General features: G+C 57.1%; 1 protein-coding gene across 1 annotated transcript; it reads right to left on the reverse strand.

Annotated features, from left to right (window-relative positions):
• Nucleotides 1-4,977: 4,977 nt before the first annotated feature.
• Nucleotides 4,978-10,022, reverse strand: LOC147646909 (serine/threonine-protein kinase pim-1-like). Its single transcript, XM_086872722.1, has 10 exons — nucleotides 9,913-10,022; nucleotides 9,366-9,807; nucleotides 9,211-9,261; nucleotides 8,640-9,006; nucleotides 7,850-8,026; nucleotides 7,462-7,615; nucleotides 7,060-7,224; nucleotides 6,560-6,719; nucleotides 6,289-6,379; nucleotides 4,978-5,848 (listed from the first exon to the last, which is right to left on the reverse strand). The coding sequence occupies exons 1-6, from the start codon at nucleotides 10,020-10,022 to the stop codon at nucleotides 7,509-7,511; spliced, it is 1,254 nt and encodes a 417-aa protein (XP_086728848.1). The 3' UTR covers nucleotides 4,978-5,848; nucleotides 6,289-6,379; nucleotides 6,560-6,719; nucleotides 7,060-7,224; nucleotides 7,462-7,508.
• Nucleotides 10,023-11,703: the final 1,681 nt, after the last annotated feature.

Below are 11,703 nucleotides of genomic sequence, written 5' to 3' on the forward strand. Positions count from 1 at the left end.
AACCTGTCATGGGTTGAATAATCCAATCTTGTTCATTCATTTTTAACAGAATTTCTTTAATTTCTCCTTCATAATCTGCATCAATTCCTCCTCCCATGACATCAACACTTTGCAAGGCCAAGCTCAAGTGAGCAGTTACCAAACCAAAGTGTTCTGGAGGAATCTGAATTCCTATTCTTGTATTGTTAACTTTCATTTGCTTTGGCTTTTTCCTAATTAATTCCAGTGCAGGAAGGTCCAGCCCTGCAGCCTCTGGGGTGGCCCTGTCAGGGGCCATCACACCCAGAACAATTTCCCAGGCAGTCCAAGTCTCACTGTCCATGGTTGTGTTTGCAAATTGGGTGCAGCCCTGCACACCCAGGGGTTTCCATTTCCCCAGTGGGCCCATTGTTAAGGGCATGGAACACATCTGGGAGATGGGTTCTCCACCAGGACAGGTTCCCATTTCCTCATTTTATCAACTGCTCTCTTAACAACTCCTTCACCTGTTCAACCAATCCTGCAGCTTGTAGAGAGTCTGGTACATGAAAAACCCAGCAGTCTTAATCAGTGTGTTTTTCACAGGAACAGACAAAGCATTCTGCATCATAGTATCAACAAACCCTATAAAAACAGCCAATTTTATCCGTTCCTCCTTTATTCCTTGTATAAAATTCACAAAGTTTACCACTGACATTTGGGTCTTTGCCAGTTCTTTTTTGTAGGGTATTTAGTGTTACAGTGAGCAGCCAAAGCTCACAAATTGGTATTTTCAGCATTATTTCACATTATTGAGTTTTGGTTATATATATAAATATATATTATTGTGTTGTTATTGTTATTGTTATTGTTATTATGTTACTTGCACAAACAAATCTGAGCTCAAGACTAAAACCTTTTTCTGTACCTTCATGTGGGAGCATTCCAAAAAACAACTGTTCCTTCTGTTGGTGCTGTTAAGAAAATCCATCCTTGTCTTCCCAAACCCACAAGTTCTTTTCCTTTTTCCATATGCAATGTTTGGATGCATTTTAAGACATCCTGCGGTTCAGCCTCTTTTAACCGACTGCCCCACTGCTCGCACGATGCTCCCACCTCAGCCCCGCTCCAGAGCCAGTGAACTCTGGGGAGGGCTTCCCTTCTGGGAATTTCAGATGGGACTGATTCCTTACATTTACATTTAAAAAGTGATATTTTGTTGTGATCTGGCCAGACTTTGCCAATTTTGTTTCACCAGTGGGCAGAGTCAGCACCAAAGGCACCAACACCACCTGAAGGAATCAGTGTCACTTACTGCAGCTCCAAGCAGCAAAGGATCACAAAAGGAGCAGCTCAGCAATGCACCCAATCATCACTGTCAAAGATTGCCTGCAGGCATTAACAAAGATCCAGTTCCCCTCAGACTTTGCCATCCCCAGATCCACCCATCAGCTGGGGATGCTGTCACAGCCAAGGACTGGAGAGCCACTCCCGGACACTGGGAAATCCTGCAGGTGCCTCCAGCCACAGGTGAGGCTCAACCCTGGCTGTGAGAGAGGGCCCAGGTTTGATAGTGCTGAATGAACAAACTGACAGCACTTCTGCTGTGGGAACATCTGGTTTCATCCTCCTCTTGCGTCCCTACCAAAGCCTGGCCAGGCCTCAAGGAGGAACCAAGGGAGTTGACTCTGTCCATACACCCCAAACAAGGCCAGATGTCGGATTTAATGGCCTTGTCTGGCTTCTAAACACAGAAAGGTCAATCCATGTTTCATTGATGAGTGGATCCATCTATCACAGTGCTAATGACCATGCATATTTCAGTAATGAGCAGACAGACAGATAACCTCTGGTTGGAAGGTTCATCCAGAGGTCACCTTTGGCTCAGGGCCTGTTGTTCAGGCCTCACTCAGGGCCTGTTGTTCAGACCTTGGCACTTCAGGGACGAGGTTTAGTGCTGGGCTTGACACTGCTGCATGACTGGCTGGACTGGATGAGCTGAGAGCCCTTTTCCAGCAAAATGGATTCTATAATTGCAGGATTCTATCTGCTGCATTCAGCTAGGTCCATTACTTAGCAGCATTACTTTGGCCCAAAAGCCCCCTCTTACTCAGCTCTTGTGGCCTGAGGCTTCAGCTCCTTCAGCTCCTGGTGCTGAGCTGCTCACACTGAACGAGACGACCCAGAGAGAAGAATACAGTTCATCCAATTCCTTCTGGGACACAGAGAGGGGAGGTGTGAAAACAGGAGCATTGTTTGGTGTGGCCTCTTCTCTGCCCTTCACACCTTTCAGGGCTTTGAACCAGCCAAGAGCTTCCTCCAGGAGTTCAATGAAGCAGCTGTTCCTGCTCCCAGGTCTGGCTCTTCCCAGTCTCTGACCTTGACTGCTTTTGTCGCTCTTGCTGTGCCCTCTGCTCCCCCAGGGCTCGGTGGCTGCTGCCCAGGACTGTGGGACTGGCACAGATCAAGGGGTTGAGCCCCTCCTTTCTGTGCCCTTGGAGCTGCCTGGTCACAGCAGCCTTTTCCATCTGGAAGCTCCACATGGGGAGGGAGTCCCCAGCTCTGTTCCTGGTGTAACGTGCAGGAGCCCAGGGCTGCCATCTCAAGTACCTGCTGGCACTGAGGGCTCCCAGGTGCCTCAGGCTGCTGTGACACCGCTGCACAGGGAGGGAAGCATGGCAGAGGCTGCACTGAAAGTCAGCTCCATGTGCTGGTGTTGGTACTGCTGCGGGTGCTGGCACTGCTGGTGCTGGTGCTGCTGGTGCTGGTGGTGCTGGTGCTGGTGGTGCTGGTGCTGCTGCTGGTGCTGGTGCTGCTGCTGCTGGTGGTGGTGCAGGTGCTGGTGGTGGTGCTGCTGGTCCTGCTGGTTCTGGTGCTGCCACTGATGCTGCTGGTGGTGATGCTGGTGCTGCAGGTGCTGCTGCTGCTGCTGCTGCTGTGCTGGTGATGCTGGTGCTGGTGCTAGTGCTGGTGCTGGTGCTGGTGCTGCTGCTGCTGCTGCTGCTGCTGATCCTGCCCCTGGTGATACTGCTGGTGCTGCTGGTGCTGGTGATGCTGCTGCTGGTACTGGTGCAGGTGCTGTTGCTGGTGCTGCTGCTGCTCGCACTGGTGGCAGTGCTGCTGCTGGTTCTGCTGGTGCTGCTGGTGCTGCTGGTGCTGGTGCTGCCACTGATGCTGCTGGTGGTGATGCTGGTGCTGCAAATGCTGCTGCTGCTGCTGCTGCTGCTTCTGTGCTGGTGATGCTGCTGCTGCTGGTGCTTCTGCTGGTGCTGCTGCTGGTGCTGCTGGTGCTGGTCCAGCCCCTGGTGCTGCTGCTGGTGCTGCTGGTGCTGGCAGTGCTCGTGCTGCTGTTGCTGGTGCTGCTGGTGCTGGTGCTACTGCTGCTGCTGGTGCTGGCACTGCTGGTGCTGGCACTGATGTTGCTGCTGGTGCTGCTGGTGCTGGTCCAGCCCCTGGTGCTGCTGCTGGTGCTGCTGGTGCTGGCAGTGCTCATGCTGCTGTTGCTGGTGCTGGTGCTGCTGCTGCTGGTGCTGCTGCTGGTGCTGCTGGTGCTGATCCTGCCCCTGGTGCAACTGCTGGCGCTGGCGGTTCTGTTGCTGCTGTTGCTGCTGCTGGTGCTGCTGCTAGCACTGCTGGTGCTGGTGGTGGTGGTGCTGCTGCTGGTGCTGCTGGTACTGGTGCTGCTGGTGCTGCTCTTGGTGGTGGTGGTGCTGTTGGTGGTGCTGCTGCAGGTGCTGCTGGTGCTGCTGCTGTTGCTGCTATTGTTGCTGCTGTTGTTGCTGCTGCCACTGATGCTGCTGCTGATGCTGCTTCTTCTGGTGCTGCTGCTGCTGCTGGTGCTGGTCCAGCCCCTGGTGCTGCTGCTGATGCTATGGCTGGTGCTGCTGCTGGTGCTGCTGGTGCTGATCCTGCCCCTGGTGCTACTGCTGGTGCTGGTGGTGCTGCTGCTGGCACTGGTGGTAGTGCTGCTGCTGGTTCTGCTGGTACTGCTGGTGCTGCTGGTCCTGGTGCTGCAGGTGATGCTGCTGCTGGTGCTTCTGCTTCTGCTGCTGCTGGTGCTGGTGGTGCAGCTGCTGCTGCTGGTACTGGTGCAGGTGCTGCTGGTGCTGCTGCTGGCACTGCCGCTGGTGCTGCTGGCACTACTGGTACTGCTGCTGTTGCTGCTGCTGGTGGTGCTGCTGGTGGTGCTGCTGGTGGTGCTGGTGGTGCTGGTGGTGCTGGTGCTGATCTTGCCCCTGGTACTACTGCTGGTGCTGGTGGTGCTGCTGGTGGTGGTGCTTCTGGTGCTGCTGGCACTGGTGGTGGTGCTGCTGCTGCTGCTGCTGCTGCTGGTGCTGCTCGTGCTGCTGGTGGTGCTGCTGCTGGCACTGCTGGTGAAGCTAGTGCTGGTCCTGTCCCTGGTGCTGCTACCGCTGCTGGTTCTGCTGGTACTGCTGGTGCTGCTGGTGCTGCTGGTGGTGCTGCTGCTGGCACTGCTGGTGAAGCTAGTGCTGGTCCTGTCCCTGGTGCTGCTACCGCTGCTGGTTCTGCTGGTACTGCTGGTGCTGCTGGTGCTGCTGGTGCTGGTGCTGGTGCTGCTCGTGCTGCTGGTGGTGCTGCTGCTGGCACTGCTGGTGAAGCTAGTGCTGGTCCTGTCCCTGGTGCTGCTACCGCTGCTGGTTCTGCTGGTACTGCTGGTGCTGCTGGTGCTGCTGGTGGTGCTGCTGCTGGCACTGCTGGTGAAGCTAGTGCTGGTCCTGTCCCTGGTGCTGCTACCGCTGCTGGTTCTGCTGGTACTGCTGGTGCTGCTGGTGCTGCTGGTGCTGGTGCTGCTGCTAGTGCTGCTGGTGCTGGTACTGCTGGTGCTGCTGGTGCTGTTGGTGTTGGTGCTGGTGCTGCTGGTGCTGCTGGTCCTGCTGCTGCTGCTTCGGCTGCTGGTCGTGCTGCTGCTGGTGCTGCTTTTGGTGCTGCTGCTGCTGTTGGTGCTTCTGGAGCTGGTTCTGCTGGTGCTGCTGCTGCTGCTGCTGCTGCTGATCCTGCCCCTGGTGCTGCTGCTGCTGCTGGAGCTGCTGGAGCGGGTTCTGCTGGAGCTGGTTCTGCTGCTACTGCTGGTACTGCTGGTGCTGCTGGTGCTGCTGCTGGTGCTGATCCTGCCCCTGGTGCTGCTGCTCGTGCTGCTGCTGATCGTGCTGCTGGTGGTGCTGCTGCTGGCGCTGCTGGTGAAGCTGGTGCTGCTGCTGGTGCTGGTACTGCTGGTGCTGCTGGTGCTGCTGCTGCTGCTGCTGCTGCTCCTGCTGCTGGTGGTGCTGCTGCTGATGCTACTGCTGGTGCTGCTGGCGCTGGTGCTGCTGGTGCTGCTGGTGCTGCTGCTGGTGGTGGTGCTGCTGCTGCGATCATATTTCCAGCACTGCCCCACACTGAGGGATCAGATCGAGGCACTGCTGCTGCTCCCTCAGGACCAGCCCCAGTTTGATTGTTGCTGTCAGTGCCAGCACAAGCCGTGGCTGGAGCAACAGGTGCTGACAGTGCCCCAAGGCCCAGGGCTGGAGGGGTCCCTGGGCTGGGGCTGGGAGGGAGCTGCCCCTTCTTCTCCCTGTGCCTCACGCAGAGCTGGGCCGGGCACAAGTGGGGCAGCAGAGCCAACAGGGAACCTGCGAGTCTCTTCCAGCCGTGTCTGCTCAGAGTTTGGCCTTGGAGCTTCAGGTGGGCAAAGGCAGCTGCTCTGCTCCCTCTGCGTGTCCCTGTGTTCAGCAGTGCTGCTCCATCAGTCTGTACCCAGCAACGGGGAAAAGCCTCAGCCCTGCAGGGCCAGGAGCTGCTGGGCTCTGCCTGAGCAGCTCAGCCAGCGGGAAGGGAGCTGCTCCACACAGGAACCAGGAGCAAAGGACACTTCTTTTTCATAGCATGATTTCTGTTTTAAGGGGAAAAATGCGGAAAAATAAAAGAAAAAAAACTTCTATAAAATGTGAAAGATAAAAACAGAACCCAAGCGTACAGTGAAAAATCTTCTCTAACTTTGAATTAAGGTGTAATTGGTCTTTTGAAACATAAAACACAGTTATTTACTTTGTAAATGTGCTGATGGCATGATGCATCTTACCGGCCTCAGAAACCTTTCTGAAAAAGTTTTTGGGGTTTGATTCCAATATTGTTATTTGAAATTGTGGTGAAATTGGAGTGAAGCAAGAAGAAAGTGCTTTGCGCCTTGCCAGCTCCAAGCAGCGCTGGGAATCTAAACTCTGTCAAACCCCAAATCCTTTAGAAGGTGCCCTTCCTTCTCACCCTGTGAATGAGCTGCACATTCCCTTTCAAACATTCAGGGGTTTCTTAAAGATGCAAAGTCCCACTTACAGCTTTTTGCTCTGGTTTGGAAGTGCAGAGGGGCGATTCTTCATCCATCAGCTCCAGACTGAACTGCCTCAGGAACACAGCAGTGGCACTTCTAGAGGAGGAAGAAAGTGCAATTGCACAATTGCAGCCAAAAAGAAAGGAAGAGTGGGACACAGAAAACATCCTGTGCAGATGCAGGCATTCAGCTGGGACTGTGGAGAGTTTGGGTTCTTGCCAATTGGATGTGTGTCCCTAACTGCAATCTCTTGGCCTGCAGGAGAGTCTCACTCACCTGCAAAAGCAGAAAGCTCAGGCGGTGTGCTGGGAACGGGCTCGTGTGATGCAAAGCTGTCAGAGCAATGGGAGGGCAGGGTGAGCCCAGCTGTGCCTGGGGCTGAGCCCAGCAGAGCCCTGGCAGAGCCCAGAGCAGCCTCAGCATCCGCAGAGCCCGGCTGCAAGGAGAGAAACCAGAAACTGCCCGTCAGCTGAAGGCTCCTGTCCCCTTGTCCCAGCCACCCGCGGTGCCCAGGCCATGCTGGCCGTGCTCAGAGCTGGGCCCAAAGCTGCCCATCACTGCTGCCTTTGGGAGCAGAGCAGGAGGGCAGGCCATGTGCCCAGCCTGCAGCCAGCCACGGCAGACCCAGCCCCTCAGCAGCTGTCCAGAGACAAAAAACAGCTTGGCAGCCAACTGAAGAATTGCTTGCATCCACCCCAGCCAAGGGGGGAACCTTTGGTGCCTGGCCAGGCTGTGCCATGCCCAGATCAGGGAGCATCCCCTGGCTGTGGACTCACCTGCAAATTGGGCGTGGAGTCTTTGAAGAAGACATGCCAGAATTGAAATCCATCATCTTCAGCTGGCCAGCTGGAGGAAGAGATTGCCATCCTTGAGGTTGCCCTTAGTGTCTCCAGCAGCAGCCCCAGCTGGTAACAGCTTCTCCAGGGGCTCCTTCTCCTTGCCTAGGGGCCAGACCAGGCTGTCAGTGCTCTGCCCAGGGTCCCAGCCATCAGTGAAGCAGACAAGCAAAAGCAGGGGGAATGGTGGCCACCAGTGCTTGCCACACCAGGTGTCCAGCTCAGCTCCAGCCCAAGAGCTGTGTGTTCCCTTCTGATGACCCCTGCTCAGAGCTACAGGCACGACAAAAACAGCCTGGTTTGCTTTGCCACCGATTGCCAAGAAATGTGTGGAGCTGTTACCTGCCAGGCCCCTGGATCCAACTGTGCATGTGGATCTCTCCCATCTCCTAGGGCAGATGAACAGCCTGCATCCAAGGATCGCGCAAAAGGTCTTCTAAGGATGGCCTGTCCGAGGGTTGCATGGACAAACACCTCTTAATAATATCTTGGCATTCTGAAGAGAGAAACCAGGAATCACCAGTCAGTTGGAGAAGTTGCCGCCCCCTTCCAGTGCCCAGGCCATGCTGGGTGTGCCCAGAGCTGGGCCTCAACTTCCCCATGGATTCCCTGTCTGCAGGAGAGCAGGACATGTGCCACCTCCTCAGCAGCTGCCAGAGCAGGATGCTCATAAGCCCACAGCTGTCTCCCAAGCCTGGTGTTCCCCCTGTGCCCAGAGATGAGGATTCACCTTGGGAGAGCCGTCGTGGGAACAAGATCCGCCCCCAGATGATCTGCTGGCCCCTCATGAATGGGTGCTTCCCTATGACCAGCTGGTAGAGCAGGAGGCCCAGCGACCAGATTGTTGCTGCCTGGCCATGGTAGCGTTGCTGGTGGATCCACTCTGGTGGGCTGTAGGACAGGGTTCCTGTGGAACACAGATGGAGCTCATCAGGGGGATGCTGCTGCTCCCAGAGCCTGGCCCCAGCATCCCTGGGCATGTGGGGGCTGCCCCAGCGGCACACGGGGTGACCCACTGCCCTCTTGCCAGCACCTGGCACTTGGCTACAAACCCAAGGTTGGAAAAGAAGCCACTGCGGCTGGAAGAGGGCAGCAGAAGCACTGGGGAGGCCCAACCATGGCAACCAAATAAAAACACACCCCGTGGTAGAGAAAACACACTCTCCTCGCTGCCTGCATGGCCTCCAAAACATTGTTAATAGGCCAAGGCAAACGTGGGGAGCAGAGGAGTTCAAGCCCTTCCTCGCTGACTCACTAAACTCTCTGGGGCATGGGGTCCGATCCCCGCCCTCTGCTACCCCCATGGGGGTTTTTGTCAGGCTGGCTGTCCCAGCCCCAGCCCAGGGCACAGTGGGTGCTGAAGGCTCTTGGCAGGGCTGGGAGCTGGCCCCACTCACACCCCCATCCAAATCAATTTGCCTCAAGCATTGATCCCATCCTGGCAGCACCACGGGGAATCCCCGGTGCCACAGCCAGGCTGGGCCATGAGATGGCCAGGAGCATCCCCTGCGAGGGCTCACCTGCAAACTGGGTGTAGGCTGTGTCTTGCAGGAAGGCGCCACAGCCAAAGTCGATCAATTTCAGCTGCCCAGTGGCCAGGTCGAGCAGGATGTTCTCCGGTTTTATGTCCCTGTGCAGGACCCCGCAGCTGCTGCAGTGCTGCACGGCCTCCAGCACCTGGCGAAAGAGCCCCCGCGCCTCCTCCTCTGGCAGGAACCTCCGCTCCGCCAGCAAATGCGAGAGGTCCTGGCACCGCTGTGGACGCTCCAACACTAACACGAAGCTGTCGGGGAGCTCAAGCCACTCCAGCAGCTGAATGACTGCAGCACAGCCAGAGGACACCCTGTCCAGCAGCACAATCTCCATGGGAGCACGGGTGCCGTCGGGCTGCGGGAGGAGCACGGTGCTGTCAGTGGGGCTGAGGCCGGGCCAGGGCTCTGGGACCCCTCAGCCAGCCCGGGATGCTCTGCACACCTCGCTCACCCCACGCCCGCTCTCCCCGCAGGGCTCTCGGCGGCTCCCACCCCGCCGGGCCCCGGCTCATCCCTGCCCGGCACGCCCCGGCTTCTGCCGCTGGCCCCGCACACTCACCAGCTCGCCCCAGAGCCGGACGCGATCCCGCGGCACACATTTGATGGCCACCTGCAAGCAAGGAGCAGCAGAGGGTTGAGCTCGCTGCCCGCCCCGCCGCGCCCCCGCCATCTCCTCCGCCCCCTCCTCCTCCTCCTCCTCTGCCCACCGCTCACCGGGGCGCCGTCCGAGAGTCGCGTGGCCGCGAAGACGCTGCCGAAGCCGCCGCGCCCCAGCAGCGGGCCCAGCTCGTAGCGCTGCTGCAGGGCCTCCTGCGCCTTCCCTGGGGGCGAGTCGCGGCCATCAGCGCTCGGCCCGGGGACAGGAACGGCCCCCGAGCGCTCCCCGAGCTCCCCGGGCCGGGCATCCGCAGGCGTTCCCTCATTGGAACGCGGCAGCGGCGGCTCGGGGCCAGCGGCCGCGCTGCTGAGCGGCGGAGCTCGGGCCGGGGGAGCCGCAGCGGAGGCGGCGGCAGCGGCCCCGCCGCCTGTGTCCTCCGCGGGCCCCGGGACGAGCCGGGGCCGGGGCCGGGGCCGGGGCCGGGGCCGGGGCCGGGGCCGGGGCCGGGGCCGGGGGCAGGGCTGGGGTCGGGACCGGAGCTGGGGTCGGGACCGGAGCCTGCGTCGGGGTCGGGGCCGGGATCGGGCAAGGCGGAGCCAAAGGGCAGCGATTCCGCCCCAGCCCCAGGCAATGATGCCCGCCCAGCAGCGCCAGCGCCAGCACAGCCAGAGCCCGGCGGAGGCGAGACCACGGCGGGACGGCCGGGGCCGGGGCCGGGTCCGGGGCAGCCCCGCCTGGGCCCGTGGGCGGGTCCGGGGGCGGGCCGGGGGCATGGCCCGGGCGGGTACGGGGAGAGGGAACCTGGAAGAGGGGGGGACGCAGGAAAAGGGAGACCCGGAGGGAATGTGGGACAGTGGGAAAGGGAGAGGAGAGACAGAAAAGTGATAAATTGGCTGCTTTCGCTGCTTCCACTGCTGCTGCTGCCGCCGCTGCTGCTGCTGCCGCCGCTGCCGCCGCTGCAACTGAAGCACCGGGACCGTTTGTCCCCGTGTCCGTTTGTCCGTTGCCCGCTCGGCCCCGGCCCGAGCCCCGCACTCCCCGGGCAGCCCCTGAGCCTTGCCAAACACGGGAACTTTGCCGTGTTGAGCCAAGAGCCAGAGTCTTGACTCCTGCACAGGGGCACAGGAATGCCCTTGGCTGCTGCTGTGCCTTGTCCCTGCTGAGGGTCAGGCACCATCTGAGCACATTCCCTGAATGCAGAATTTGTACCCGACCCAAGCGCTGCACTTGTGTCTCCAGCATTGCTTTCCAAGGAAAACAGGGCAAGGCAAACTGGGTATAGCTCATGGTATTTTACAGTGTCTAAAACTTGCCAAGTCTCAGATCTTAGAGGTGAGATCCATTTGGAATGAATGGGATGGAGAAAGTGCAAGATGGAAAAGGGGAACATAAAAATAAATAGAGAAAAATAGAGAAAAACATATTGGTTGTTTCTTTTGATTTGATTTTCATTTCATAAGAAAGTTGTTTCAATTTTCCCAGAATCTTCTCCACAGTCCCGTCTGTTCTTTCCAAAAACCTGTCCTGGAGAACAAGGCACAGCTCCTGTCACAAGATGTGCCCCCAGCTGCAGCTTCTCTTGGCTTCCCACACTGTAAGTGACTGCAGCACAACTCTTGCAGCAAAGCAGAACAAATATTTGAAGCACTTGAAACTTGTTCTTTCTTTTCCTTGTGCACTGGGGAGTTGTGCCATTGGTAAGGTTTCCACTGTTACTCTTCTACCCAAAGAAAACATGATGAGGTACCGGGAATTGTTAGGGAATACAAGCCTGGCTGAATGTGAAGAAAGAATCTCCAGGGTGTGCAGCCAGAAGTGGAGAGCTGATCATTCCAAATCCCCCATGGACACCTTGAAAGTGATCTGGAACATGAAAATGGGCTGACAGAGAGAGTTTGTTTCTGTGTTCAGTTTAGATGATTCTACATCTCTTGCAGTGGGAGAAATCAAGAGCACAATCAGTGGATGATAAGCATCAGAACATGATAAGCTGGACCTCTCTGGATGACAGAAAGAATGTGAAAAGGAGAAATGCAGGGAATGACTTGGTGAACTTTGTATATAAGAAGGTACATTTTTTCCTAATAATTTCCAATTCATTCCCTTTGTTTTAGCCTTTTAAAAAGGCCAATTGCATCTCAGATTCCCCATGAAATGAGAACCCTGAGCTTGTGGAACTGCCTGAAAGGTGCCCTGTTCCTTTTTCTTCTGCTGCTCGGTAGAAACAGTGAAGCGAGTTGGGGAGTTCTGGGTTTTTTTTCTCCTAGTCGATTTTTTCATTTTATTTGCCACTGTAAAGGCAATTTCTGTGATGGCCTCTGTCAGTTGATTCTATTTCAGCAGCAGCAGCAGCAACAGGGCTGTGTTTGATCACTGCAAATGTGACCTGTGTGGCTTTAATTCTCTTTGATTTTGTGCTCAGGGAGTTGGGAGCATTTGGAGATCTACTACTCA

The sequence above is a fragment of the Cyanistes caeruleus genome, unplaced genomic scaffold (genome assembly GCF_971803275.1).
Source record: "Cyanistes caeruleus unplaced genomic scaffold, bCyaCae1.hap1.1 HAP1_SCAFFOLD_76, whole genome shotgun sequence".
Classification (NCBI taxonomy): domain Eukaryota; kingdom Metazoa; phylum Chordata; class Aves; order Passeriformes; family Paridae; genus Cyanistes; species Cyanistes caeruleus.